Raw genomic sequence first — 26,465 nt, 5'->3', positions numbered from 1 at the left:
ACTCTACCCACCTCTGAAAATAACAAACATTGTCCTTCAGTGAGGTTGCAATCCTCAATTTCACCACCAGATGTCTCCCAAAACCCCCACATAAAATTCCTTGCTATGTAAAATTCTGCTCTGTGATTGGTCGGTTCAGTCCAGGAGGCGGGTCTTTGTGTGTATATGTGAGTGTACGTGTGTAAGTGTGTATGTAAAAGTCTGCTCTGTGATTGGTCAGATCAGTCCAGGAGGCGGGTCTTTGTGAGTGTTTTGTGTGTGTGTATTTGTATTTATCTGCGTGTATGTGTAAAATTCTCTCTGTGATTGGTCCGTTCAGTGTAGGAGGCGGGTCTTTGTGTGTGTGGGTGTGGGTGTGTGTAAATGTGTATGTATTTATTTGTGCGTATATAAAAAGTTCTGCTCTGTGATTGGTCCGTTCCGTTCAGGAGGCGGGGCTTAGTGTGTATGTAAAATTAAGCTCTATGATTGGTCCGTTCCGTCCAGGAGGCGGGACTTGATGTGTGCGTTTGTGTGTGTGTGTGTAAAGTTTTGCTCTGTGATTGGTCTGTTCAGTCCAGGAGGCGGGGCTTGAGGGGGGGGAATTCCCGGTTGACTTTTTTTCTGCCAAATTTCACTTTTTTCTCTCTGCATCAATCATCCAAGCCTTATTTTCACACACGGACAGTAACCAACACCCAAGCGGGACATACTGACATCCTACTACAATGGACGGTGAGTTTTAACACTTTGAATCAACATTTATTATACTTTGATAATGCGTGTATTGAGATCAGTGCTGTCAAGTTGATGTCATGTTCAATACTTACATCGTTTTGCGCCTTATCCATAAACTTAACACTTTTACGCTAATAAAGCAAAGTTTAATTCATTTTGGCAACATTAAATGTACACTTTAAATTTCTTTAACGTGTTGCAAAGGTTTACAAAGTTGTTTTTACAAGATAAGCGTGAAACTTCCTCTTTTTGCGTAAGTGGCAGTTGCTTTATTGATAGCAACTTACAATAAATGCAACTCAAATACGATTTAGTACTTATCTAGTACTAGTTGGTACTATAGCCAATAACTTTTTTTTTTCTTTCATTTTTTTAATAGCATTTTTAGCAATTTCTGCAGCTTAAATTGAGTAATTTGTTTAATTTACCTTGTTTTATCCCCTGCAGTTTTTGGGCCCTCCATACTAAGAGACCCACATTTCAGTAAGTGCAAGCTATTATTATAAAAAATCTAATAACCCGCCTGTCTCTACAAGTTGAAACTTTAGTAGTGCTAAAAACAATCCTTCTTACTTCCTCATTTGGTGTTATTGCATGATATCTCACACCTGGAAGTAACAGTTTCAACTCTTCTTTTATCAAATATGAAGCTTAAATGTTCCAAAAAAGGTCTTTATTTTGAATGACTATACAAAATGGAGGTACAAAACACGTTTAAGTAGATTTTTGATAAAGGTCCAAGTTGTCAGGTCAAAAATGATACAAGACAGGTTTTGTTATTTGGACTTGATAATAGCAGTCAGTCACATTCACAGTAGTACTTTAGTGCTGTTGAAAAAGTGGACTATTGGGTCAATTATGAATAATTATAAGCCTAGATCTTAAACTCTCTTGCAGATTATATGGATTTACCTTGGTCAAATTATAGGTTAGAAAAAATGCTTACACTGGGAGTGTTTTATACAAATTGTGTATTCCACAAATTAAGTTTCCATACATTACTATAAACAATTAACCCTTTAAATGGCAGTTTATGCCCAACACCATGAATAGCTAATTTAAATCATATGCAATAATTCAATAATAATATCTATTTTTTACCATGTGAATGGCCTATTAGTGTAGATAATTAGTGAGAAGATTAACTTTGGTGGATTTCTTATTTTTGCATCAAGCCAGTTTGTCGCGTTGCTCTTCATAGACTCCTATTATAAAATGCCTATTTTGATTAAGACTTGATGTCCTAATAAAATTCACAATTTGCAAGTAAGACAGTGTTTGGGATTTTTCTCTGTTGGTATTATTTTGCCAACCTTGTAGTTTAGACCTCTACAAACATGTTCTGAAATGCATGGGATTCTTGTATTAGTTTAACAGTTCATATTTCAGCTGTCTCTCAAATGTTAATGCCCCTAAATTTTTTTGAAATGTTCAATATATTGCTCACAAAAATGAAAAAAAATCTCATATTTTCTATATTATGGGTTCAGATTATAGTGAGTTTAGAGGCTAAATTGCCATTAATATGTTATTAGATATTCTGGTGTAGATTCATTATAGATAAAATGAATGGGTCTTTCATGTTTGTGGCTGTCAGTCTACCGCAAGACAGCTGTAGCTACAATAGTAACTTACCATCTACCAAGTATGGAGTGAATGAAAGGTGCTATATAAAGCCAATGCATTATGTTCATGCGGCTCCAACAAGGGACACTTCCACCCATCCACTTATCCCACTGGCCAGGCCCTATCCTGGTCTGAGTGAGATGGAGTTAACAAATCACAGTTAATCACTGAAGTAGGATTCCACAAAAACAGCAAGTGATCCAGCCCTACTTTCTACTGTCTGAAAATTGCTTCTATTACTGTTATTATTGACTGTTAATAACTGACTCCCTGGTTGTGTATCCCAGTGGGTGAGCCAGAGGTTCAGATCTTCGAGCAGCCCAAACAGAGAGGCATGAGGTTCAGGTACAGAGTGGAGGGTCGCTCTGCTGGAAGTATCCCCGGAGAGAAAAGCTCAGAAAATAACCGCACTTACCCCAGCATACAGGTAACCACCACCACAACTTTCCAAACATACAGGTAAAAATCACCCCAGTTTACAGGTAACTGGGGGTGGCTTTTACCCACAGTTAAACGGTGTATATGGTGTTTGAATAGCATTAAATGTGTGCGGCCTCAAGTGGCCACTGCAATTCCCAGTAGCTGGTGATTGCCCTGAGCAAGATGTTTCTGATTACAAACACCTGGGTGGATTTTGAAGTGTGGATACCTGTTAGACGAATACCTCCAGATCCTTCCTCTCCTCCTTTCTCACTCTTTTTTTTAGTCCTCCAGGTACTGCCTAGTTTAGCAGCTCTGTTTGAAATGTGGTTGTGGGCTGAGTTTTGGTGTTTAGTTCCATTTTAATATACTAGTAACAACCACACCCACCTGTACAGCAACAACAACAACCGCGCCCGCCAATGTGCAGGTAACTACCGCATCTAAGTATACAGGTCAGTGCTATAGTTTAGTAGGGTAGTTTAGCTGACAAATTGTCACTCTAAGAAAGAGTCAGTTGTTAACCTGGTTTTGCAAATGTTATGGCCTCAACACAAACCATCTTTTAAACCATTACGCAATAACAAACTGTATTGTCTAAAAATAAAATGGAAAAACAGTTTGTTCTGTGTCCTCCACTAATTTCTACAACTGGTTTGAGTTTTAGAGACTTTCTGACTCCAAAACTCAACAAACATACAGTTCTTCAGTAGTTATCCATGAATTGCTAGTGTTTTTAAATAGTCCCCAGCCTGATTAGCTGGTCTTTGGGTATAGTTATGTATGTGTGAATAGAATGAAAAATAGACTCTTGTGTAGTCCTTTAACTAGTTATGTAGTCGATTTACCAGTCGATGGTGTCTTAGTCAAACAATAATATATTATGTATTAATCAACTAATCAAATTTTATTTAGATTATGAGGATTTGTATGGGACAACAACAGAAAGGAGAAATTAGTGGGAGAGTGACTTAGCTGAAGATTTGGTATTTTTTGGTATTTCTAGTTTAGATTAAACTCATGATTCACAAGTTTAATCTGTCTTTATATAGATACATTGCTTCCTGGTACATTTTTCTGCATACATAGTTGTTTTTGGATGAACTCCCGTACAGGTGTAGTCGTAATAGTTTTTAGAGCTTTTGCCACGTCCCCTTTTACTTGACTAATTGATTAGCAGGACATAGTTGATTGAGAATTTCATTAATCGACTACAGCCCTACTCTTGTGTATGGCATATGGTGGACGATAATACAGTAATTGAAACCTATTTTTGTAGATCCTGAACTACTGCGGTAAAGGGAAGGTGCGCGTATCCCTGGTGTCGAAGAGTGAACCGTACAAACCACATCCTCACGACCTGGTGGGAAAAGACTGTAAAGACGGCATCTACGAGACAGAGTTTGGACCGGACCGAAGAGTCATCGCGTGAGTGCAGCAACCAGCAGCACATCTGACATTAGAGTAAAAACTACATAGGCTGATTGTTTTGTATAGGGCTGGGCAATTAGTACAACTTTAATCAGTCACAATTATTGAATAATCGGGACCCAATCAGTAGGGTTTGATAACAACACTGGTTGCAACACCAAATCTTACCAAATCAGTAGACGCATCTGTTGGGGTTTATTGAACTGCTTTTCTGAGCTTTTAACCATGTCACAACAGGGTTCCTACATTGATTGATTCATGCATCTATGTGTAATCCTGTATTGTTCTGCATTTAAGGCTTGAGTTCTCTAAAAATCTCTGTTTTCACCTACCCCCTATGCTGTGGAAGAAATATAGTGTTCCTTGTTGAAATGCAATACAGAGTTTTAAAGGTTCACTGAAAATTAAATTTGGTATTCTTAAAGTGCACTTTGAGGAACCACCATTGCTATGCCTGGAATGTCCCATAGTACGGTATTAAACTTATCTATTTCCATAAAGACGAGCACCAGGTAAAACCACCGGGCCAGGTTAAAAGTTATATCTATGGAGAGGCGAGCCTACACATATTAAGAATGCAGATTTTTCATGTAATTCTTCTGCAATGCCATACTGTGGAACCTCCCTAGCAAAGCAATACCATCTCTGTTAAAGCAAGCAGGGGACAGACACTCCATGAGAAAAATTACATAGGTTGAGATACATCAAATAGAAACACAAAAGCTTTCTAGTAAATATCCATCCACTTCTTCACAATGACTCAACACTTTCAGGTTTCAACTGTAATTAATATCCTTTCTATTAATGATATTAGTCACTTTCACTTCTTATCATCTGGCTGCATAAAACTTACTGATGAAATTTGTACAATTTTATTTTATATAGTCTTTCAAAATTAGTTTCCTATTGATAATTAATACAAACTTTGAATTATTGGCAACTTAACCCAAAAAATTGTCAAAATTTCTTCTCCACAAACCACATGCATTAACATTTGAAGGAATGAAATATGGCTGTTAAACTAATACAAGAATCCCATGTATTTCAGAACATGTTTGTAGAGGTCTAAACTAGGGTTAGTAGCTTTTAAACAGAATAAGTCCCCATAGAGACACAAAGGACTAGATCATTTGCTAATTGTGACCATTCAGATGTTTCTTTTAGCTGTATCTGTAGTAGAGTTTGTTGCATCGTGTTTGTGATGATGTATTGTGGGAATTCCCCGGGTGACATCATCCTTATTTATAAGAGGGAACGCTCAGTGTCTACTCGTCTACTGTTCAAGTGTATAATTTGCGTATAGCATGTGGTTCATGCTTGTAAATCTTTAAAGTTATTTTAAAAAGCTTTTCATCCTTTCTACGGCGACGCCTCTGTCCTCTGCTGTAAATTTAAATCATTAATGTGTTTTTTAAGTGTTGAAAAACAAGATGGCCGACTGGCTGGTTGCATCGTGTTTTCAGAATGACAAACAGCAGAGAACAATGAAAGTGTTTATGTCTATGGTTCAGCATTCACATCATGCTCTAGCAGAAGTAGTTATGGTAGTAGTTTTGTAGTTGAAGTATTTGTTGTAGTATTAGTTACTTATTAGTAGTAGTGATAGTAGTAATAGTTGCAGTAAATGCAGTACTTTAGGTAGTAATAGTGATTATAAAAATAATGGCTGGCACTTGTAGTATGCTTAACAGACTTCTCAAAGCTCCATGGTCATTATTTATTCACTCCATATAACTAGTATTTTAGCCACAGCTGCCCTAGGGTAGACTGAAGAAGGCAATGTCAGTCTGTCCCATTAGACCACCATCGATTACTCATTCCACACACCACACTCTTATTAGGTAAAATGGCAGAAGTGTCTTGCTTTAGGACATGATGGCAGAACTAGTAGCAGCAGTAGTAGCAGATCTAATACCAAACTAATCTTTGTTATTAATGATGATGATGGTTACAAAATTAGTTCGATCCTTGTGAATTATGCCATGTTTCAGTTGGAGAAATAGGGCTCCGTAAGAGACAAATGTTGAGATCCACTGCTGTAACATAAATAAAGTGAATGTGTTTTATTTTCTTGTCAGTTTTCAGAACCTGGGCATTCAGTGCGTGAGGCGACGGGAGGTGAAAGACTCCATCGTCCAGAGGATCACCAGAGGAATCAACCCCTTTAACGGTCAGTCCACCATTTAATGTCTGATCTATTTGATTTATTGTTTAATATCTAATATAATCCAGTCTATTATCAAAATGACTTTAGTTTGTGTAATGCTGGTAATTTGTGCTATACCAGGTTTTGAAGCTCAGTATATAGGAGACAGTGGTCCCTCGCTGTATCACGGTTCACCTTTCACGGTCTCACTGTCTCACTGGATTTTTTAGTACTATTTTTTTATCCTTTTTTTACAGTGTATGAACGTGCATTGTGTTCTGCGTCCTGATTGGCCAAGGGACTGTAGACCATTGTTAATTAGTCTCCTCCGTGCCGTGTCTCCTGTACAGTCCAGAATTTTTTTGGCCAGATTTACATAAATGTTCGATCGACACAACAGCGGAGAGGTGCCAGGACGAAGAGGCACGGTCAGAGAAACTGAAATATGCATGACTCAGTACTAATTAATTGAACAAGAGAGAAATGTGAGAAAATGTTAGTGCCTCTTTGAGAAAAGTATATAAAGTGTGTGGTGAGGGGTTTTACAGCCTTAAAACATATATAATTATTGTAAAAAATAAAGCTGACTACTTTGTGGATTTCGCCTATTGCAGGTTATTTTTAGAACGTAACCCCCGAGATAAACGAGGGACCACTGTATTCCTTACACTTGAACTGAATTAGACTGGCAATTATTACTCAAGTTGCTCTAGTATATAAATTAAAATTGATGCATTTAAGGTGATGTAATATAAAGGAGCAGGCGGAAATTGGCTCAGCAGTTTTTTATTAACATTTTAACCAAATTAAAATGTTCAAAATTATAAACTGTGTCACACCGTATTGCAGACAAAAGCGTAGTATGTCTATCCCCCCTCCTTTCTCTCTCTCTCTCTTTCTCTGTCTGACTCTGTCTCTTTTTCTCTCGTGTACTAACAAGCGCTGTTATGTACTTCCTCATTCTTGGACATAGTTGCTCAATGATCTACGTGAGATCATTGAGCTGGGACTGTCGGATTTTAAAATAGGGAGGAGGGATTGAGAGGTAGAAGAGAGAGAGAGGAAGAAAGAGAAAGGGATAAGGGAGCAAAAAGTAGAGGGGGAAGATAGGAGGAGGATGGAGGAGAGATTGGAAGGGATAAGAGAAGGGAGGGAGGGAGAGGAAAAGGTGGGGTAAGATATAAGAAGAGGGAATGAAAGAGAAGACAGACAGGGTAAGGAGGGGCAAAAAGGGGAGGGAGGGGTGAGAGAGGAGCAAGTGAGGATAGGAGGAGGGAAAGAGTGGGAGAGAGTGGAGGAGGGAGAGAGGAGGAAGGGAAATAAGAGGAGATAGAGGTGCGAAAGGGAGGGGGAGGAGGGAAGACAGAGGGGCTTCCCCAGAGAGACATGATCACAGAGAAGAAAAAGTAATATCTTCATTTCTGCTGCAGCGAGTGGTCTCACGTTTGGGACTAGTCACTTATTCTACATAATAGCTTTAGCTTTATAGTTTTGTTTTTTTACAGTTTTCATAGACTGTATTTTATTCTTATTAATCTACTCCATTTTCCTATTATTTACTATACCGCTAGATATAATTCTCCTGTTGTGTTTGTACTTTAGGGATGGATGACATTGGCTTGTGGGCTGAACATTGGACAGAGTCATACAGCTAACCATAAGGAAGGTTCAAATAGAGCCTGGGAGAGCTCGCTAAATTACATGCATGAATGATATCTAAAACTTCTTCAGGCATGTTTTTGATGAGGGAACAATGGTTGATTGTAGAAAGCTAAAAAAGATTTTGCATAATACCCCCTCTTTAAAGTTACAAAAAATAAGTTTAGTATAACACAAGATTACATTTCAGCATGCACTAATGCACAGATGCTATGCCCTATTATATTATGTAACTGCATCTTGTGTAAAGCTTTCTAAATAAAATGACTCTAAACTGTCCATGTTGTTTGCAGCAATGTTACAGATTTACAGGCAGTGGTTTCTCAGTCACTTCTCAGTATCGCGATTTCAGAACTGGAGTTTGTGGTCTGGACTTCCTGGTTTTAGTCAGGACTGAGACAGCAGCAAATCACATTATTCTAATCACACTTTTCCCTCTTGGTCCTTTGCATATTCTATTTGTACACTTTCCTAATTTCATATGGAATTTTATTGTAATGTTATGTTACTCTTTAGCATTACTTCCTACTGTATTCCTTATGCAAAATTGACTTTTTTGAGCTTTCTACCATGTTACAATATTGTTTTCTCATAATAAGCAAGCCTGAAGAGGTTTTATATGTTATCCATGCATGTTTGAGAAATCTGGCGATCTCTCCTGGGCCCTATTCAAACCCTCCTTATAGTTAGCAGTACAATTCTGTCTAAGGTTCAGCCCACAAGCCAACACCACAAGCCCACAAACTCCCACACTGCAATTATACATACATATAAAAAAAACAGGATACACTGCAACTCCACACACTTGATGCCATTTGTCATAGTTTCATTAGCAGTATGCAAGCCAACTGTTATGTGATAGTGTTCTGAAGGGGGCATGACTTAGCCTGGAGAGCAGACTCGGGAAACTCAAGTCTCAAAAACAAAAGTGCTAACATGGTGATCTACATATGTAATAGGTTAGCAATTAATACCCCATAGAAGTGTAATACTCTTTAACAAGTGTAATACTCTTTAACAAGGCTTTTTCCTATTTTGATTTACTTGTGGTTTTAACTTAAATTCCAAGATTCCCTTCACCTCAGTGACAGCAGTCATTTTAAAGGTGCACTATGTACTATCTTGAACTAGAAAAGTAGTCTGTCCGTGCTCCACATTAGAGTGCAGTTTGCAAGGGATCTTTGAGCAATACAAAAACTAAACTAAATATCGTGGTCCCCTGTTTATCGTGGGGGTTACATTCCAAAAATAACCCACAATAGGAGAAATCCACGAAGTAGAAAGCTTTATTTTTTACAATTATTATATATGTTTTAAGGCTGTAAAACCCCTCTCCACACACTTTATACACTTTTCTCAGACGGGCATTAACAATTTCACATTTCTCTCTTGTTTAAACACTCTTAAAGGTCAAACCTTTGAAAATAAGCACAGTATTATAGAATGAAACCAAATACTATACTGTACTGTAAATAAAAATGACAGCTTTTAGAAATACTGTAACAAATTTAATTTTAATGATCAACCTACGAGGTTGGACACATGAGAAATGATTAATAGTGACTCACGTGTATTTCACAGTTCCTCTGACCGCGCCTCTTCGTCCTGGCGCCGATCCACTGTAGTGTCTCGTAATGTTCTTTTTCCTGCAGTCACTGATCCACAAAGCTAAAGCAAACACCATCCACACAATGGTCTTGTTGCAGTTACAACCCATTTTGCATCTTTGTTAAAACTTATTGCTTCTGTCGTCCTTATGTTATTTTCCTCCTTCTTTATGTGACGAACCAAAGATTCATTTATTCCGTAATGGCGCCCTACAGCCGCATAACTTCTACTTTCCTTCAGCATGTCCAGAAGTCCCACTTTTTCTGCGATGGTTAGGATCTTCCTCAATCTTTTTGGCCATGGGCGCAGGTCCCTTTATCGCTGCAGAACGTTTCATCGACATTGTGGGTTTTGTCGGGGAGAAAACTTGCAAACATACAGCACTTCAGAGTCACACTGAGATCCAACATTTATGTAAATTTGGCGGAACACATTCTGTACTGTACAGGAGACACGGCACGTCCCTTAGCCAATCAGGACACAGAACACAATGCACGTTCATATACTGTAAAAAAGCATGCAAAACAGCGAGACCGCAAAAGGTGATATAATGAGGGACCACGGTAGTCAATTTCCTCCTTACTATCTCTTTCTTTACCATTTCCCCAATCTGTTCAGACTATTGAGTTCTGCTTCTCTTTTACTTTTGTTTTCAAATTTACTAAGACATTTTTTGTCATAAAAGTACACTGCTGGTGACTCTGTAAACTATCAGCACTTGAACTACATAATAATAACTAATACATATCGGCCTGTATTGAACTAAAGACATGTCCTACTGATCAATTAGTTGACTAAAAAGGGGACATGCCAAAGCTCTCAAAACTATCATTTGTCTCCATTTGTCTGACCCAGACTGTATTCACAAGACTACACCTTCACGGGAGTTCATGCAAAAACAATTATTTATACAGAAAAAAGTACTAGGAAACATTGTGTTTATATAAAGACTGGTTGAACTGTGAATCATGAGTTTAATCTGCCTTTTTACATATAAATGCTCCAAAATACCAAATCTTCAGCTAACTCACTCACTTCCCCTTTCTGTTGTTGTCCCGTAAATATCTGTATAATCTAAATAGAATGACTAAGAGAAACACTGGTCGACTAAGACGCAATCCATCCAAACGACTAAAGGTTCACAGCGCTAAACACGTCTCATCCCATGCATTTCAGACAATGTTGCAGAGGTCTAAACTAAAAGCTCCCTGGGTCTGGGTGGCTGACCAAGACTAACTCAAGATCCTGAGATGGGTCCCACTGCTCCTCACAGTTTTAACCCAGAGACACTGAAGGATGGGTCAAATGCAGAGGACATATTTCCCTACGGGGACAATAATGCGTACGTTAATCTTAACCTTAACATTTAGATCTGTGTGAAGAATTTTATTATTACCTTAAAATTGCTCTGATTTATCTCATACCCCACTTGAACCAGGTTATAAAGGGTTAATCCAAACTTGTGAAGGTATGATTCATGAGTTACTTTCTGTGGCTGCTTCCCCCTTCTCACTCTGTGTCACTCCTTCAGACCACTGACGCCCACTTGTCAAAGATCTCCTCCGTCACCGAACACACCACAGGAGCCTGAATGCATCACGCTTTACTCTGCAGAGAAAAAATGTGTTAATTTGAATGTTATATTAGCACTTATGATGTAGATCAGATACACATATAAAGGTTACCCCATAGTTGTTTGCAAAGGTTGTCAATGCTTGTATTTTTATTTTTTATTTTTTGCAACAGTGGCAGTTATAGGGTTGTCATCTTTTAACCCAAAGGTTGTCGGTTAGATTCCATGTCAGAACTGTGTATGCTGCCATTGTATCTTTGAGCATTTTGGACACTTAACCCACCTTGTATGAATTAAATGTATAGTAACAGATGTATTAGGGTCACTTTATTGTCTCGTAGGAAAATGTGTCCTCTGCATTTGATCCATCCTTCTGTGTCTCTGGGTTGAACCTGTCAGGAGCAGTGGGACCCATCTCCAAATCTTGAGCTAGTCTTGGTCAGGATGATCTTACCTGGAGGATTTGACCTGTTGTGCATGTTTTGGGTTGATGGGGGAAAGCAGAGTGCCCGGAGGAAACCCATGACACTGGGCAGCCTGGGAGTCTCGCTGTGAGGTGTGAGTGCTAATCAGAAACTGTGAATGAGGTTGTGCATTACAAAAGTGAAGAATCATATAGGATTGCTACCAACAGTTTAGAATAAAATCTTTAACTGTTTGAAGATGGTAAAATTAGGTGCTGGGACTTAAAGGTGCTGTACCTGATTTTTGTGCTGTACCTGATTTTTTGTTAAAAAAAAAATAAAAAAACAGAACTAGTTCAGTTTGCAGTGGTCCTGACACATTCCGAGCTTTCTAATTATTCACCTCACTGCGTCTCAAGAGCTGCTTATACAATACGCCTGTACTGGGGCAAGGCTAATTTTGCCCAAATATGTGGGAAAAATTGGGGCCTTTAAGCATACATTTTATAGGACCCAAGTAGCAGGTGCGGAGTCAATCTGACCACATACCCACCTGCTCTGCCCCAACCACCGACCCGATACTTGGCTACCTCTGGTTCAGGCTTTCTCTGTTCCATCACAAATGTGTTTCCCTCCTACAGATTCTCCATTCAAGTGTGAATAACTAACCACCTACAAACACCAAACCTCTGCAACCACGTCTCTCGTCAACACAAAATATTATCATGTACCTAGTCTGCTACTGTTATGTCTATGGCTGTTGCTACTACTACTGCTACTACTATACAAGCCTGGTGCTGTTGCTGCTCCTGCTGCTGCTACTGCTGCTACTGCTACTACAACTACTACTACTGCTACTACTACTACTACTACTGCTACTACTACTACTACTACTGATAATACTATTTTAGCTAAAGTGGCCATACCCTCTTGACAGTACTGATCTTGTCTTCTCTGAAGCTAAGCACTGTTGGCCTGGTTAGTACTTGGATGAGACTTCACACACTTTACCTAAAATGAATGTGGTGTCTGAGTACTCAGTCTACCCCAGGTCAGCTGTGGCTACAAACATAGCTTACCACCACTGAGTTTCCTAGTAGATAGATGCGTTTAGTGCCATACTGTGGAACATTCCAGCCACAGCAATAACATCCCCCAGAAATGTTAGAGTGTGCACCTTTAAAGTAACATTTTACATTTTTTTGTCTCCTGTGTGTCTTCTGCTGGACAATACTCACTGCTCATACCTCTACTGTTGCCACTTCTTTTAGTGTTACTGTACTAACAAATGCTACTCTTGCCCCTCCAAACCTCCATAATATCTTAAAATGCGTTCACATAATTTAGAACACAAACTTTATACTTGCCTCTTGTGTTGAGTTCGTATGAAGCAGTGATCTCTGATGCAAAGACCTGTGGTTGAACCTGTAGTGTCCTGGCTTCGCCTCTGTCTCAGATTCTGCTGTTTGTTTTCACATTGTGCACATTTTTCATTGATTTTAATTCAGGCTCAGACAAAAGAGAGGTATTATTGTTTCAGTGGAGATGTTTTAATGATAAGTAGGACTAAACTTCTTGTGAACTTTAAGACATGTTGTCACCTTGTCAAAATCACACCTGGAGTTTTTTTTCATTCACACATCATTTTATATTAGTCTATTTATGTCTCCAAAGTTCAAAATGCTCTGTTCCATCTTGTGATATCATCAAGTGGTAGTTTTCAATATAACAGCTACCTTTTACCTTGAGTTAAGTAGATTGGCAAGGAGTGAAATCATCTAAATGATTGTAATAAAGGTGTTTTGAGTTTAAAACACAGTGGAGCAGTTACCACTTGATGAGGTCATAAGGTAGAACAGAGTGTTTTCAGTTTGAGAGAAGAACACAGCCTAAATATGCGCAAGGTTTTGGTGTTAAACATGTGTGAATGAAACAAAACAAAACTCCAGGTATGTTTTTGATTAGGAAACAACAACTATCAGAAAATAGTTTAATATTGGTCCTTTAAATAACATAATTTACTATATTTCATCATATAATATTATTGTATTTAAATTCACTGTATCTTCTTTTTTAATGTCAACTTTGTGTTTTCTTCTAAAAAGTGCCTAAAACATGCCAGATCATAGGTTTTTTGCACTAGTCTTATACCATGTATGCAAAAGAAGTGGATTAGAATAAGGGAAATGGAAGTGAAAGAAAGAAAAGAGAGAGGAGAAATAGGAAGGCTTGTAGAGACAAAGTAAAGAATAATACAATGATGGGGGAGAGGAGGAAGGGAGTGGACCAGAAAAAGAGGACAGATAAAAAAAAAAAAAATTAGACACAATTTAAAAAGGAGAGACAGGGCAGAGAAAGAAAATGAGAGGGGAGGAGATAAACGTATAAAGGCAAGGAAAGAAGAGGGGGAGAAAGAAGACGATGAAAGAGGAGAGCGAGAGCTGCTGCAGTGTATAGGAATATATTTGTACAGAGGAGGTTCCGTGTTCATTGTGGTGTGTTCGGAGGCCCTCTGTGACGTGGTAAATGTGTAAACGTGAACGCCGTGAATGTAGGACGAGGTGTGACGCGTTCAGGTTCAGCCACAGTGAGGTTTTAGACACATCCACCCACACTTTACAGAGTGTGCACTGTCACTGCACTGTCATTGCACTAAGAAGACGTCAGGTACCTTTCCTGAATAGTTTTACAATGATCTTGAGCTGTATCTAAATAAGTATGTAGTATGACCACATAGATATCGGAAACAGTATTGAGTATTGAGTCTATTCCTTCGTATCAAATTTGAGTTTGAAATTTTAGTATCGTGCCAACACTCTATACAACACCTGTATTTAAAGATGCATTCTAGTGGAGGGTCTGCCACCTGAATGTCTCATGGAGATTTTATTGCTTTGGCAACAGTGTTCCACAGTATGGCATTAGACTGATATACACCACAATTGTTATATAGTGTATACATAAAGCTTATTTGGAAATCGAAATAGGAAATTTTAGATAATAGAATGTGATTTTCAACATTAAATTGTATTACTTTCTTGTATATTACATGTGGCCTTATATCTGTGTCATCCCTCAGTGTCCAGGTTGGTTCCATAGTGGTCCATGTGCCTTTACTAGTCTATTTGTCTTATATTTGTACTGATACAGCTCAAGATCATTCTAAAGTTATTCAGGAAAGGTTCATTTATGTCCTATGGATGTGATTTTTTTTTTTTGTGTGTATCAATACCTGCTCAAATGAGTATCTAGTTTTGAAACTAGTTTTAGTATAGATTAGTATCTGATTTTTGATGCTTGACTTGACAACTCTAGTTCCAGATCAATAAAATATTGTATACGTGTGTGGTTTAGGCTGTCCAGGCTAGCATACAGAATGGTGTCATTGTGAGACCTGGATATTGATACATATGTATGGTTAGTATTGACCTACTGTACAGTAGACTAATATCTCTTTGTTTGTTTTTCAGTTCCCAGAGAGCAGCTGCTGCAGACAGAGGAGTACGACCTGAATGTGGTGCGTCTGTGTATCCAGGTTTATCTGCAGGATGAGAACGGACAGTACACCAGAGCTCTGATGCCTATTGTCACCAATCCAATCTATGACAACAGTAAGTTTTATAAAACTACTAATACTATGAATACTACTACTTCTACTATTGCTGCTGATACCGCTACGACTGCTACTACTACTACAGTACACCAGGGTTCTGAATCCTATCACCACCAATCCAGTTTATGACAGTAAGTTATATACAACTAATACTACTGCTAATACTACAATTACTGCTCCCCCAAAACTGGGGAAGAACGTTTAATTTGAACGTTTAATGCTATAGTGTGGAACATTCCATTCAAAGCAATAAGATCTTCATGGAGACAATAAAGTGGCAGACCCTCCACCAGAAAAGTTACATAGTGTACCTTTAATCTAACCGGATGCATACAAAACATTCCTGTGATTGGGACATAATGTGATGGGTAACAAGTAGAAGTTGCCTAAACAGTTTTAGTTGTGAGAGTTGTGTTGACGTGCCTCAAACATAGTATGTCTATTTTCCATTTATTCGATTAGAGGTGTTTTATTGTCAAAAAAATACTTGACCTGGTGGAGTCACCTACTTGTTTCCATGAAAATGTTATGCTTTTATCTGCTATGTAGTTCTAATCTATGGCATCTGTGGATCACTATGCTATTGATACATTGCTGTTAAGTCACGCAGCAAACACTGTCCAAAAAATTTAGGAATTCAAGAAAAAACACAAAATGTTTTTTAACAACACATTTTCAGGAGGCTTTGATCAATGCGAGCATTCATGATCCTGTTTGGATTTTGATTTTCAACAAAAATGGTGAGTGTGAATAACTGAAAAACTGTTGGCTAATGCTAGCTAGCTTGTGACTGTAATTTTATATGTAAGAGACTTGTTTAACAGCACAAACCAGCTCAACAGTTGTACTTCAAGTCTAACAGAGCTTCAAACAGAGCAATGTATAAAGTTAGCTTCACATCCCCAGGGAATGTTGATTATTAGCTGCAAGTTACCAATAATTTGGACATCTTAAATCACAATATTGATCTAAAACAACTTAATATTAGAAAACTGTAGTGTCCAATGGGACGTTGCCTTAAATGTCATCTCAACAAAATGTCACTCTGCTGGACCATGCATCCTACAGATCGTGTATCCTACATGTATCACTGATTTAGAAAATAAAATTGGAGAACAAATTAACTACAAAGAGCTTACCAGTGACAGTGAACAAACATGCACGAATCACGCCAAATATAACTTCAACTGGGTAAATAAGAAGGGAAAGAACTATAACATGGTTAAAAGGTGATTTTGCATAATAGCATGTCTCCTTTAATGCCATACTGTGGAACATTCAAGGCATCTTAATAATAAAGTGGCAGACCCTCCACCAGAATCTAACTGGATTCTTAGAAAACATTGCTGTGATTGAGACATAGGTGTGATGTGGCACATATGGAAGTTGCCAAACAGTTTGGTACATTCAGTTCATTATTAAATGTTGTTAAAGTTGTGTGGACGTGGATCAAATTACAGGCGGGTTCCTCCTAGAGACTGAAACAGGAAGTAGTTTATAAACTCTAACCCCAAAAAAAGCAGCGTTACCATGGCACACTTCCTCTTTAGACCGATCATGTGACCAGTGTCTCAACTCAGCTGCAACTGTAAAACAAAAACTAAAATGGTGGAAATACAGACAGTACTATTCACTGGCAGTAATTGATTTGTTTATGGACATTTACCAAGGTTTAAAACTTATTTACAGTTTTGGTCCAGAAAAATTTGGACAGTTTGGACATATATATATATATATATATATATATATATATATATATATATATATATATATATATATATATATATATATATATATATATATATATATATATATATATATATATATATATATAATTTTTTTTTATAATAGGAAGGAATTCAATACAGATTCCCATACATATGTTGTCTGTGTATTCCCTCAGACATCCAGGTATATCCCATAGTGGTACATGGGCGTATAATAGTCTATGTGATTCTAGTCCTGGTATATTTGTTCTGATAGAGCCCAAGATCATTCTAAAGATTCAGGAAAGGTTCATTTCTGTCCTGTGAATGTGGCTTTTTTTAGTATCGATATCTGCTCAAATGAGTATCTAGTTTCAATACTAATTTTAGTATTGATTAGTATCTGATTTTTGATTCTTGTAGCAACCCCAGTGGCCATGCACGTGTGTCGTCCCCTTCTATGTCCAGTTGCCTTTGATCCACTGAATTGGGAAACTTCATGTTAAGAAGCTGAAATTAGAGGTGAAATTAGAGTCAAAGCCTACTTTGGAACAAGTTTTATGCAAAATTGTGGAATATTATAGGCAAAGAAACAACATTTAAATAGAAATGAGTCAGGTTTGGCCCATGTTTTTCTAAATAAATTTAGAGCGTAATGCATGTGGTTTGCCCATGTATGTGTTGCTGTAGTAAGTCTGCATACCAAATTTTGACACACATTTGGTTCTGATTCAAATCGTGGAATCACAGGGACAATAATGTTTACAAATACAATACAATCTGTGCATTCAACCACGTGTCTGTTGTAAATGACCTTTCACAACAGTATATTTTTTTGTTTGTGCCCCAGGATCTCCAAACACAGCAGAGCTGAGGATCTGCAGAGTTAACAGGAACACTGGAAGTGTCAAAGGTGAAGATGAGATCTTCCTCCTCTGTGACAAAGTGCAGAAAGGTACAGTGCCTCCAGTCTACAGTTAAAAAGATATATCTGCTCAGTATTGATACTTTGCAGCCAATGTCAGCCAATAGGGTTGAAACTACAACAGGTGAGCTGATTTTGTTCTGATGATAGACAAGTCCCTCTCAAATAAAATTACAGTCACAAGCTAGCTAGCATTAGCCAACAGTTTCTCAGTTAGTCACTTTCACCTTTTTTGTTGAAAATCAAACTCCTAAACGGGACCGTGAATGCTCGTATTGATCACAGGCAATGTATTGTTTAAATCTTTTTTTTTTTTTTAAGTTTTAGACTAACTTTTTGGCAGTGTTTGTGAATGTGTGCATTGTGCCACCATGGTGCTGAACATTCCACCAGTTTTTTGTCACTGCAAAGTATCAATAATACGTCTACTCAGTTATAAACAACATATATCTTCTATATTCATATCCTCAGTCTTCAGTTATACTATTACAGTATATATAATATATTATATATTCTCTCTGGCTCACTCGTCTCCCTTCTCTTTCTCTGTCTCTGTCTCTCCTCTCCTTCTCCTTTCTTTCTTTCCCTCTTATCTCTCCCTCTCACTCCTCTCTGCTTTCTGTCCTTTTCCTTTCTTTCACTTTGTCCTTGCCTTCTCCTCTCCTCTTTACCACCTCCTCTTTTTCTTCACCTTCTCTGCTCTTCCTCTTTCTCTCCCTACTTTCTCACTCTCTTCTCTCTCTCTCCCTCCTCTCTTTCTCTGTCCCTTTCTCTCTTCCCTTTTAAATGCATTCTATTCTATTCTCTTATTCCATCTCTCTTTCTCCTCTGTTTCTCTCCCTCTTCTCTCTCCTCTCCCTTTTTCTACTCCCTCCCGCTCTTTCTGTCTACTCTCCTATCTTTTCCTCTTTCCTCTCCCCCTTCTCTCCTCACTTCTTTCTTACCCCCTCTCTTCCTCCCTCCCTCCCTGCCCCTCCTCTCACTCTCTCTCGCTCCCTCCCTCTTTCACAGATGACATCGAGGTGCGTTTCTTCTCAGCAGACGGATGGGAGGCTAAAGGTTCATTTTCGCAGGCGGATGTTCACAGACAGGTGGCAATAGTGTTCAAAACCCCAGGGTATTATAATCCGTCCATCACTGAGGCAGTGATGGTGCAGATGCAGCTCAGGAGGCCGTCGGATCAGGAGGTCAGCGAACCCATCGACTTCAGATATCTGCCCGACGATAAAGGTGAGGCTGGAGTTAAAGAAGGCTCAGTATTAAATGTTCTATATTATATTCACTCTTGTGAGCTTTAAGCCACATTAGAATGTTGTTGCCTCTTCAAAAACAGACCTGGAGTTGTGTTTTGTTTCATTCACACATGTTTGAGTAACACTTTATTATTAGTCTGTCTACATCTCCAAAGCTCAAAATGTTCTGTTCCACCTTGTGATGTCTTGAAGCAGTACTTTCAAGTTAACAGCTCCTTTTATCTTTTGTTTAGTAGAGATTGGCAATTCCAGGGTTGAAATTATCGAAATGTTTCTAGTAAAAGGGTATGGAGTTTAAAAACACAGTGGAGCACTTCCTGTATAACCACAGAGTGTTTTCTGTTTAAGAGAAGAACTTCTAAATGCAGGATTTGTGTGTTAAACACGTCTGAACAAAACACAGCTCTGAGTTTGTTTTTGATGAGGAAACAACATTATAGCATAGATCAGCATGGGCCCTTTAAACTATAACTATAGTTATAGTTAAACTATAACCAGCGGTCATAAGTCATACACACCTTTGATGGTAGAAAATGTTTCATAGGTAATAATCTAGCCCCTGTTTTGACATCAAAATGCTCAAATCCAGAAGCCATTTTCAATTCTGTTCATCTGGTTTGAGGCGGTGGGTGTAAATAAACCCAGCCGTAAAGAGAGGAGTTTTAAAGTGAAACTGTCCCACCCTTATGTACAGCATAGCCCCATTTTTGGTTGTTCAGATTTCTGTCTTCTCTCAAATATGAATGCTCCTAGGTATATTTAAGACAACATGTTCAGAATTTTGTTTAAATAAAGGCATGGCAATTTAACACATCATTTTGTTTATCTTTTATTTTGTACCAGGATAATAAAGGATCTGAAATTATTACACAATGTTCTGCTCAATATTTTTGACCTACCCTTCATGTGTTTTTCCCAGATCCATATGGCTACAATGAGAAGAAACGCAAAAAAGAAAACCTGATGAAGTTCGCCACACTTCAGTCACACGGTTCGTTAGAATGGTGATATTGAGACCTGTACAATTAAAATTATGTTGAATTCTGATCTAAATATGTGTGCTCATTTAGCAGAGCAAAGCCACTTCTGTAGTCTACAGTAGCTCTAAACATAACTAATACATTTTACCAATATATTATTCATTGATAAAAGTTCAAAATTGATTTAAATCTTTTTATACAAGAAATTAAAACTTGCAATTTTTTTTTATTTTTTTTTGTAGTGAATTCTTATAGTTTGAACAGACCAATGGCAACAGCTTCTAAAAGTCTACGGAAAGGTGAGAGACCACAGACACATCCCATATTGTATGTGCCACTAACCTCAGCATCCTTCACAAAATAGCATTAAACGTTTCTATCTAGCCTTACGTTATTGCTCAAAAATATAAGCATTCTTATTGTTGTCAGGCTCACGTTTGTGCTGATCTGAAATGTAACTTGGCCAGCTGCTTTTCTACAAGCAGATATAATTTTCTAGTGTGGAATATGCCAGAGAGGTTGGATTTAACCTTGAGCAGCAAGATAAATTCTTCAGATATTTGTGAATTCACAAACTCACAAGAGAAATGAACTCTTGTAAGACTCCTGCTATTGTGACTGGTGCAGTCTCGAAACCACTGCTTGATCTGGCCCAATCAGAGAACAACTCTGTGATTTGGGCAGAGCCAAAGGTGAAGTGCCACTGTATGCAAATATATGTGAAGCAAATGTATGCGCCACAGCAGGAGTTTCTTCCCACAGGTGATGATCACAATGCACTTGGGGACTGCACAAGAGACTTTATTTTGCATATCTTTGTTTAAATTATGTATTAAGATAAGATAATCCTGTCTCCCTTATTTGTCTTGGGACAGGGGGTCACATGCTTTAACACAAAGAAACATATCAGCAACATAAGCCATCCACCATTTAACATAAATAAATAGGAGACCAAGTATAACCATGAATCAGAAAACCATCAGGGACCTTTAAGTCACTCTATACAGACAAGCCCATTACAGTCTTATGTTCTATTAGTAACTGCACACTCCCTAAGCCTGCATGTAACAGGTGCCTACATTGTCACTTGTCAATGATTTTTTTTTTTTTTTTTTTGGTAGATTATCAGCTTAAACTGAGGTAGGTTGTGTCCCTGGCCACCTGCCTGCCTAGTTTCCTTACATTCTTCTCAAACATTTGTGTCAAAAAAAAAAGTGAACTAAGGGCCATACAAATTATTTTATCCCCTTTCTTAGTCGAGGTCAATTTTGCGATTTAAGTCTGACCGAGAGGTTAATAGTGTATATCCCTATTCTTCTTTATATTATGTGGTTTGAATTTTAATATTAGACAGAAACATTCCACGGTGCATCTTTAACACATAACCGAAGAGAGTATGCCAAAAAGTTGTGGTCATGATTTTATTCATAATTTTACATTTTGTTTCTTGTTTTCCAGATGTGGGTAACATGTACATCCGTCAGCAGATCGCTTCAATGCACCAGCAGCAGCAGCCTCCTCCTACTCATACTTCGATCTTCGGCTCAAATTTCCACTCCCCTTCTACTCTCCAGACCCTCCCCCCTTCTCCGTGGCCTAGCTCCAGTCCCTCCAATATCCCAATGGATTCTGTCACCATCAACCAGGGATCTGTTAAAGCCTCCCTACAACGCAATCTATGCACACAAGTCAACCACCCAAACCAAAATCCCTCTCTTCCACAGCTGTCCATACAGGATTTGGACTCACAACTTAACCAAGGTGTTTCACAACCTCTGTACCATCTACCGCAACGAGACGTAATCATGACTGAAAACCCACCTGTCAATCAAAACCAAACCGTCCAGATGCAATGGCCAACATTTAGCAGCCCCAACCCAATTCAGAGTGGCTTTGACGGGGCAGTTCCAGGAGGGGGAGGTGGGGTCAGTGATGGAGGTGGTTCAACTGGTCTTGGGTTTAACTTTTTAGAGCAATTCGATGGGGACAACTTGTTACAAAATTTAGTTGGAGGATCGCAAAGTGCTTTCCCAATGAAGCAAGAACCGCAAACGTTAGGGCAAGATACTGCAATGCATTCGCCAAGAGAAAATAGCACCTATACAACTTTGCAGCCTTCTCGTTCCAGTAGTAATGGGGCTATGGGAGTAGATATTAGTAGCAACCAGCCTCTAAAACATCTGGCAAATCCATATTCAAACAGCAATAGTGCGCAGCCAGGCACACATTACGCTACACTGGAAGACTGGTTAAAGTCCAGTCACAATAATCAATAACAAATGGGTTAAAATTTAAATACACTGGTCTGATCATGGTATTTATCTTTGGGAGGTGCAAAGTCTATATTGAAGGTATTAGGCTTTTTGCAGCAAGACAACAGAATTTCGTCAAGCTGTGCTGGAAAAGCAAAACTGGTGAAAAAATAAGGCTTTTGAACAGGGTTCAGTGCTCCCCTTTGCACCAATACAGCTTTTTATTTCGGATACCGATATCAATACTTGATACTTTAGTATCTTATGATACCCAATATTAACAGAGGCCAGCATAGGCATTTTATTTACATCAAAACACAGTTGACTCGCTACAAAATTTATCCAGTTGTGTTATTCATCCAACAAGTAACTATTGAACAGCTTTGTATGAATACAAATTCAAACATTATGAAACACCAGCATCTGCATGTAAATGGTTTTATTACAACCAATAAACTGCCCAATCAGGATACTGGTTCAACCAATATCATGGGACTAATATCTGATCAACCGATATTCGATATCGGTGCATCCCTACTTTCCTATCAAAACTATCAAAACTAACTAGGTTTATTAGATTGAGAGAAAACAAATTATGGGCATATATTATGAATTATCTACATTTCTAGATCAATTATTTAACTTTAGCAATAGCAGAGAATGCAACTAAAGTACTTTTAATCAGGCAAAAACAAAAGCTTGTACATTTAGATTTTTAAATACATTTTTAACTAAATAAAGGCTGAACATTTGGTGACTGAAGGCGTCTAGATAATAGAATATTTACAAATAAAATGTATTATGGATGAAAAACATAATTGTTTATTATTTTTTAAAGAAAGTTAATCTGACTTCTTTTGACATTTTGATTTAATAATACCACTGTCTTTGTTATAAAAGACATGTGGTTTAACATCTGTATAGTTGAGATAACGAAGATCAAAATATGATTATTTTAGTAATCAACTAGTGGTGACTATTCTGATCATTCTTTGCAGCCCTAGTAACAAATGCATGGAGATTTGGTCACTGAAATGATCAGAACAAGTCTGACGAGGGATGGATTTAAAAACCGATCTGGGAGATCACCAGACATGAAGCAGGGGGATTGAGCACTGAGAGAGAGACAGCTTAAATATGGAGGATCACTCAAACACGTGCGAATGAAACAAAACACATCTCCAAAGGTTTACTTTAATAGGACCTTGTTATATAATAATGCCTTAACCGTAATATGATTTACAAAGGCTAGTCAGAGCCTCTCAAAGCCTCTGTGTCATTATTCATTCACTCCACACTCGGAGCTGTTAAGCTGCTGTTGTAGCCATAGCTGCCCTGGGGCGCTGACGCAAGTGAAGATGCCAATTTACCAAGCTGTCAATTACCACCAATCACTCACGTTTATACTTACCCACATTTATACTAGGGCAGTGTTTCTCAAACGGGGGTACGCGAGCCTCCTCAGATGGTACTTGGACAGCTCTTTAGTTTGTGGCTTTGCCTGACTTAGAGTTAATTTTATCCACTTTTTGTCCTCTTTTGGATAATTTATTGTTTAGAACTACAGTGGAAATAATGTAGCCCACTTTTAGACCTGGTTTAGGCCTAGATAAGACCTGGACTACAGATTGACTTTAGATCTAGTGGTACTTGGAAAAGCCAGATCTTTTCTTTGGTGGTACTTGGTGTGAATAGTTTGAGAGACTCTGTACTAGGACAATGTAGTTGAAGTGTCTTGCCCAAGGACATAACAACAGAAGTAGTCTTTAGTGGGAATTGATCCTCTGACCTTTGGGTTGGTGGGCAAGTATTCAACTATTGATACTTTGCTTTGTGACACACACTGGGGGAGTTCTGCAAACAAACACTGGTTAAAAAAAAAAAAGTTTTAAGATTGTCTGAAAACTCGAAAAACAAATGCAAAATGGATTTAAACAACTAGTTTTCAGAAACCTGTGATCAGTACGATTATTCATAGTCCTGTGATTTTTAACAAAAAAAAGGTGAGAGTGACTACCTGAAAAACAGTGCAAATGTAATTTTCTGTGAGAGGGACTTAACAGCACAAATCATCCCACCTGCTGGAAGTTCCAGATAAGTCAGCTCTTGAGGTTTTTTTTTTCTTTTTTAAAGAGACAGAAGTGCCTACAGTTAGCATCACACCCTCAGGGTATGCTGATGCCATCACCTGGAAAGTATCAGTAGTGTTTCAATCTGTGATATGGTGTATATGGTACTACTTTTTTCCCGTGGACACAATCAGAATAAGACATCCATTGTATCCATTTGTTTTTAAAGAAATATCACTGGAGGAAATGTGTTTATTTTCTGCCCCGAACAAGTGAATGTACTACTGATGCTCAGGTCTGACTGTAGACTGTTTCGTTCTCTTGTGGGCACTGGTTTGGATATAATATAATGAATTTTAATGATCTGTTTTATTGATTTATTTGTTTTTTTAGTAAAGACTTATACATGTTTCTTTTTTTGTGACGCACTCTTAAGCCTTATTTTAGAGGTGGGCGATCTGCAGTGTCAAGATATATTCCAAGATAAATATAAACATGTATTAAGTTTACTGTCTCCACAATACGAAAACTCAAAAAGACATATACTGGCAGGTTTTAGCGCATTTATGGACAGTAGGGCTGCAAGATTATTCACAACCGAACTCACAATTTGAATGAATGCAATTAAGAAATTACAAAACCGGTAATTGTTGAAGTACCATAATTTCCTCCATAAACAACAAAATCTCCTGACTTATTCTGCATAAAAACTGCTAATCCTGTAGTTAAGATCTGTTTGTTAGTTCATATTTCAGTTTTTTTGTCATTTAAAATGTGAACTTTGGACAGAATCCTATTAAAACAAATCGTGAATCTAATCACAATCACAGTGTTGTCAGATATTTTTCCGAAATTGTTCAGCCCTAAAGGACAGCAAAAAATACCACTGCTTTATAAAAAAAAATCCCAAATGTATCGAGAATTATATCTGTCACTGTCGCCCACCTCTGATTAGAGCTGAAACGTGGACGCTCTGAAACAGCGCAGTTCTGATTTCCATTGATAAAGTGGAGGAGGCTTTGTCTCTGTGTAGTGACTATGTCATATCTACATCACTGTTCGGGCCCTCAGATTTATAACACACTGAGATATGAAATGTTGACCTTAAATAAATCAGTTATGTCACCTTTTCCATTTATAATTTTTTTGTTAAATGGACATTTTCATTTTTAAGGCACTGTACCTGATTGTTCCCATGTATTTGAGCAAAATGTGTCTTGGTTCAGTACAGTAATATCATATAAGCAGCTCTTGATGTTAAAATAAGTCTGCTGTGTACTGTCTGTGTCTAAGAAGAAAGCGTTTTATTATCTAATAACTCGGAAGTGCATGTTAGCTAGCTAGTTGTTGTTGTTAGCTTTACCGTCACAGAAAACTTTTGTGAAAAGTGCTTATATGCTCATTGTGGAGAATAATTGAGATGCTCAGAAGGTATGAGTCAAGTGTGGAATAACTTTGACCCACTGCAAACTGTTTAAATGAACTAGTTCAGTTTTTCACATTTTTAAGACAAATCAGGTACAGTGCCTTTAAATAGATTAGCTTCAAATCAAAATTATTTGCTTCAGATTGACATAAAATATTTAAATGGAAAAAGTGACATCATATATCCAAAGGTGCACTCAACACATGTAACTTTGCTGTTAGAGGGCATACCATCTACTTGTCTCCATGGAGATGTTATTGTTTTGCCTGGAATATTCCACAGTATGGCATTAAATTTATCTCTTACAATGGAGATGTGCAGGCTACACCACTAGACCAAGTTACAGGTCAGATCTGTGGAAAGGCAAGCTGGCTTCACAGTATTTTTAGGAATTAAGACAATTGAATGCGTGCAAGATAGTTTAAGGCCATACTGTGGAACATTCTAGTGCACCTTTAAGGCCAACGTTTACTGTTTTGAGTGAATATTTTGTGCATTTATTTCTTTGTCTGAGGAGCACTTTTCTGTGCACCTGCTGTCATCACTTTTATTACAATATTAATTCAGTTTATAGAAGATTGTGTCATGTTGTGATAATATGTTGTAAAATATTTAGATTTTGTACTGGTTCATTTGTTAATAAAGTTTTTCGCACAC

At 37.9% G+C, this 26,465-nt stretch overlaps 1 protein-coding gene across 2 annotated transcripts; it reads left to right on the top strand.

The window, feature by feature from the left end:
• The first annotated feature begins 615 nt into the window (after positions 1–615).
• Positions 616–26,465, top strand: rel (v-rel avian reticuloendotheliosis viral oncogene homolog). Of its 2 annotated transcripts, XM_033979390.2 has the most exons (11): positions 616–714; positions 1,165–1,200; positions 2,631–2,770; positions 4,043–4,191; positions 6,273–6,364; positions 15,055–15,195; positions 17,754–17,858; positions 18,840–19,058; positions 20,001–20,072; positions 20,304–20,360; positions 21,520–26,465. In XM_033979390.2, exons 1-11 carry the CDS (start codon positions 708–710, stop codon positions 22,335–22,337), a joined length of 1,836 nt encoding a protein of 611 aa, XP_033835281.1. In that variant the 5' UTR covers positions 616–707; the 3' UTR covers positions 22,338–26,465. The 2 variants fall into 2 exon arrangements, with proteins under 2 accessions (XP_033835281.1, XP_055083116.1); XM_055227141.1 differs by lacking the exon at positions 1,165–1,200 and having other exon boundaries at positions 644–714; positions 21,520–26,459.

The sequence above is a fragment of the Periophthalmus magnuspinnatus genome, chromosome 15 (assembly GCF_009829125.3).
Source record: "Periophthalmus magnuspinnatus isolate fPerMag1 chromosome 15, fPerMag1.2.pri, whole genome shotgun sequence".
NCBI classification, from domain to species: Eukaryota; Metazoa; Chordata; class Actinopteri; order Gobiiformes; family Gobiidae; genus Periophthalmus; species Periophthalmus magnuspinnatus.
Note: the sequence above shows the minus strand (reverse complement) of the source record. Positions and strands in the feature narration are given on the sequence as shown.

What these genes read in the sequence shown, in the direction of transcription:
- rel (XM_033979390.2), top strand. An exon ending in ACTAAGAGACCCACATTTCA is followed by an intron (nt 1,201 to 2,630) that starts GTAAGTGCAAGC and finishes TGTGTATCCCAG; the next exon opens with TGGGTGAGCCAGAGGTTCAG. An exon ending in TTCTAAAAGTCTACGGAAAG is followed by an intron (nt 20,361 to 21,519) that starts GTGAGAGACCAC and finishes CTTGTTTTCCAG; the next exon opens with ATGTGGGTAACATGTACATC.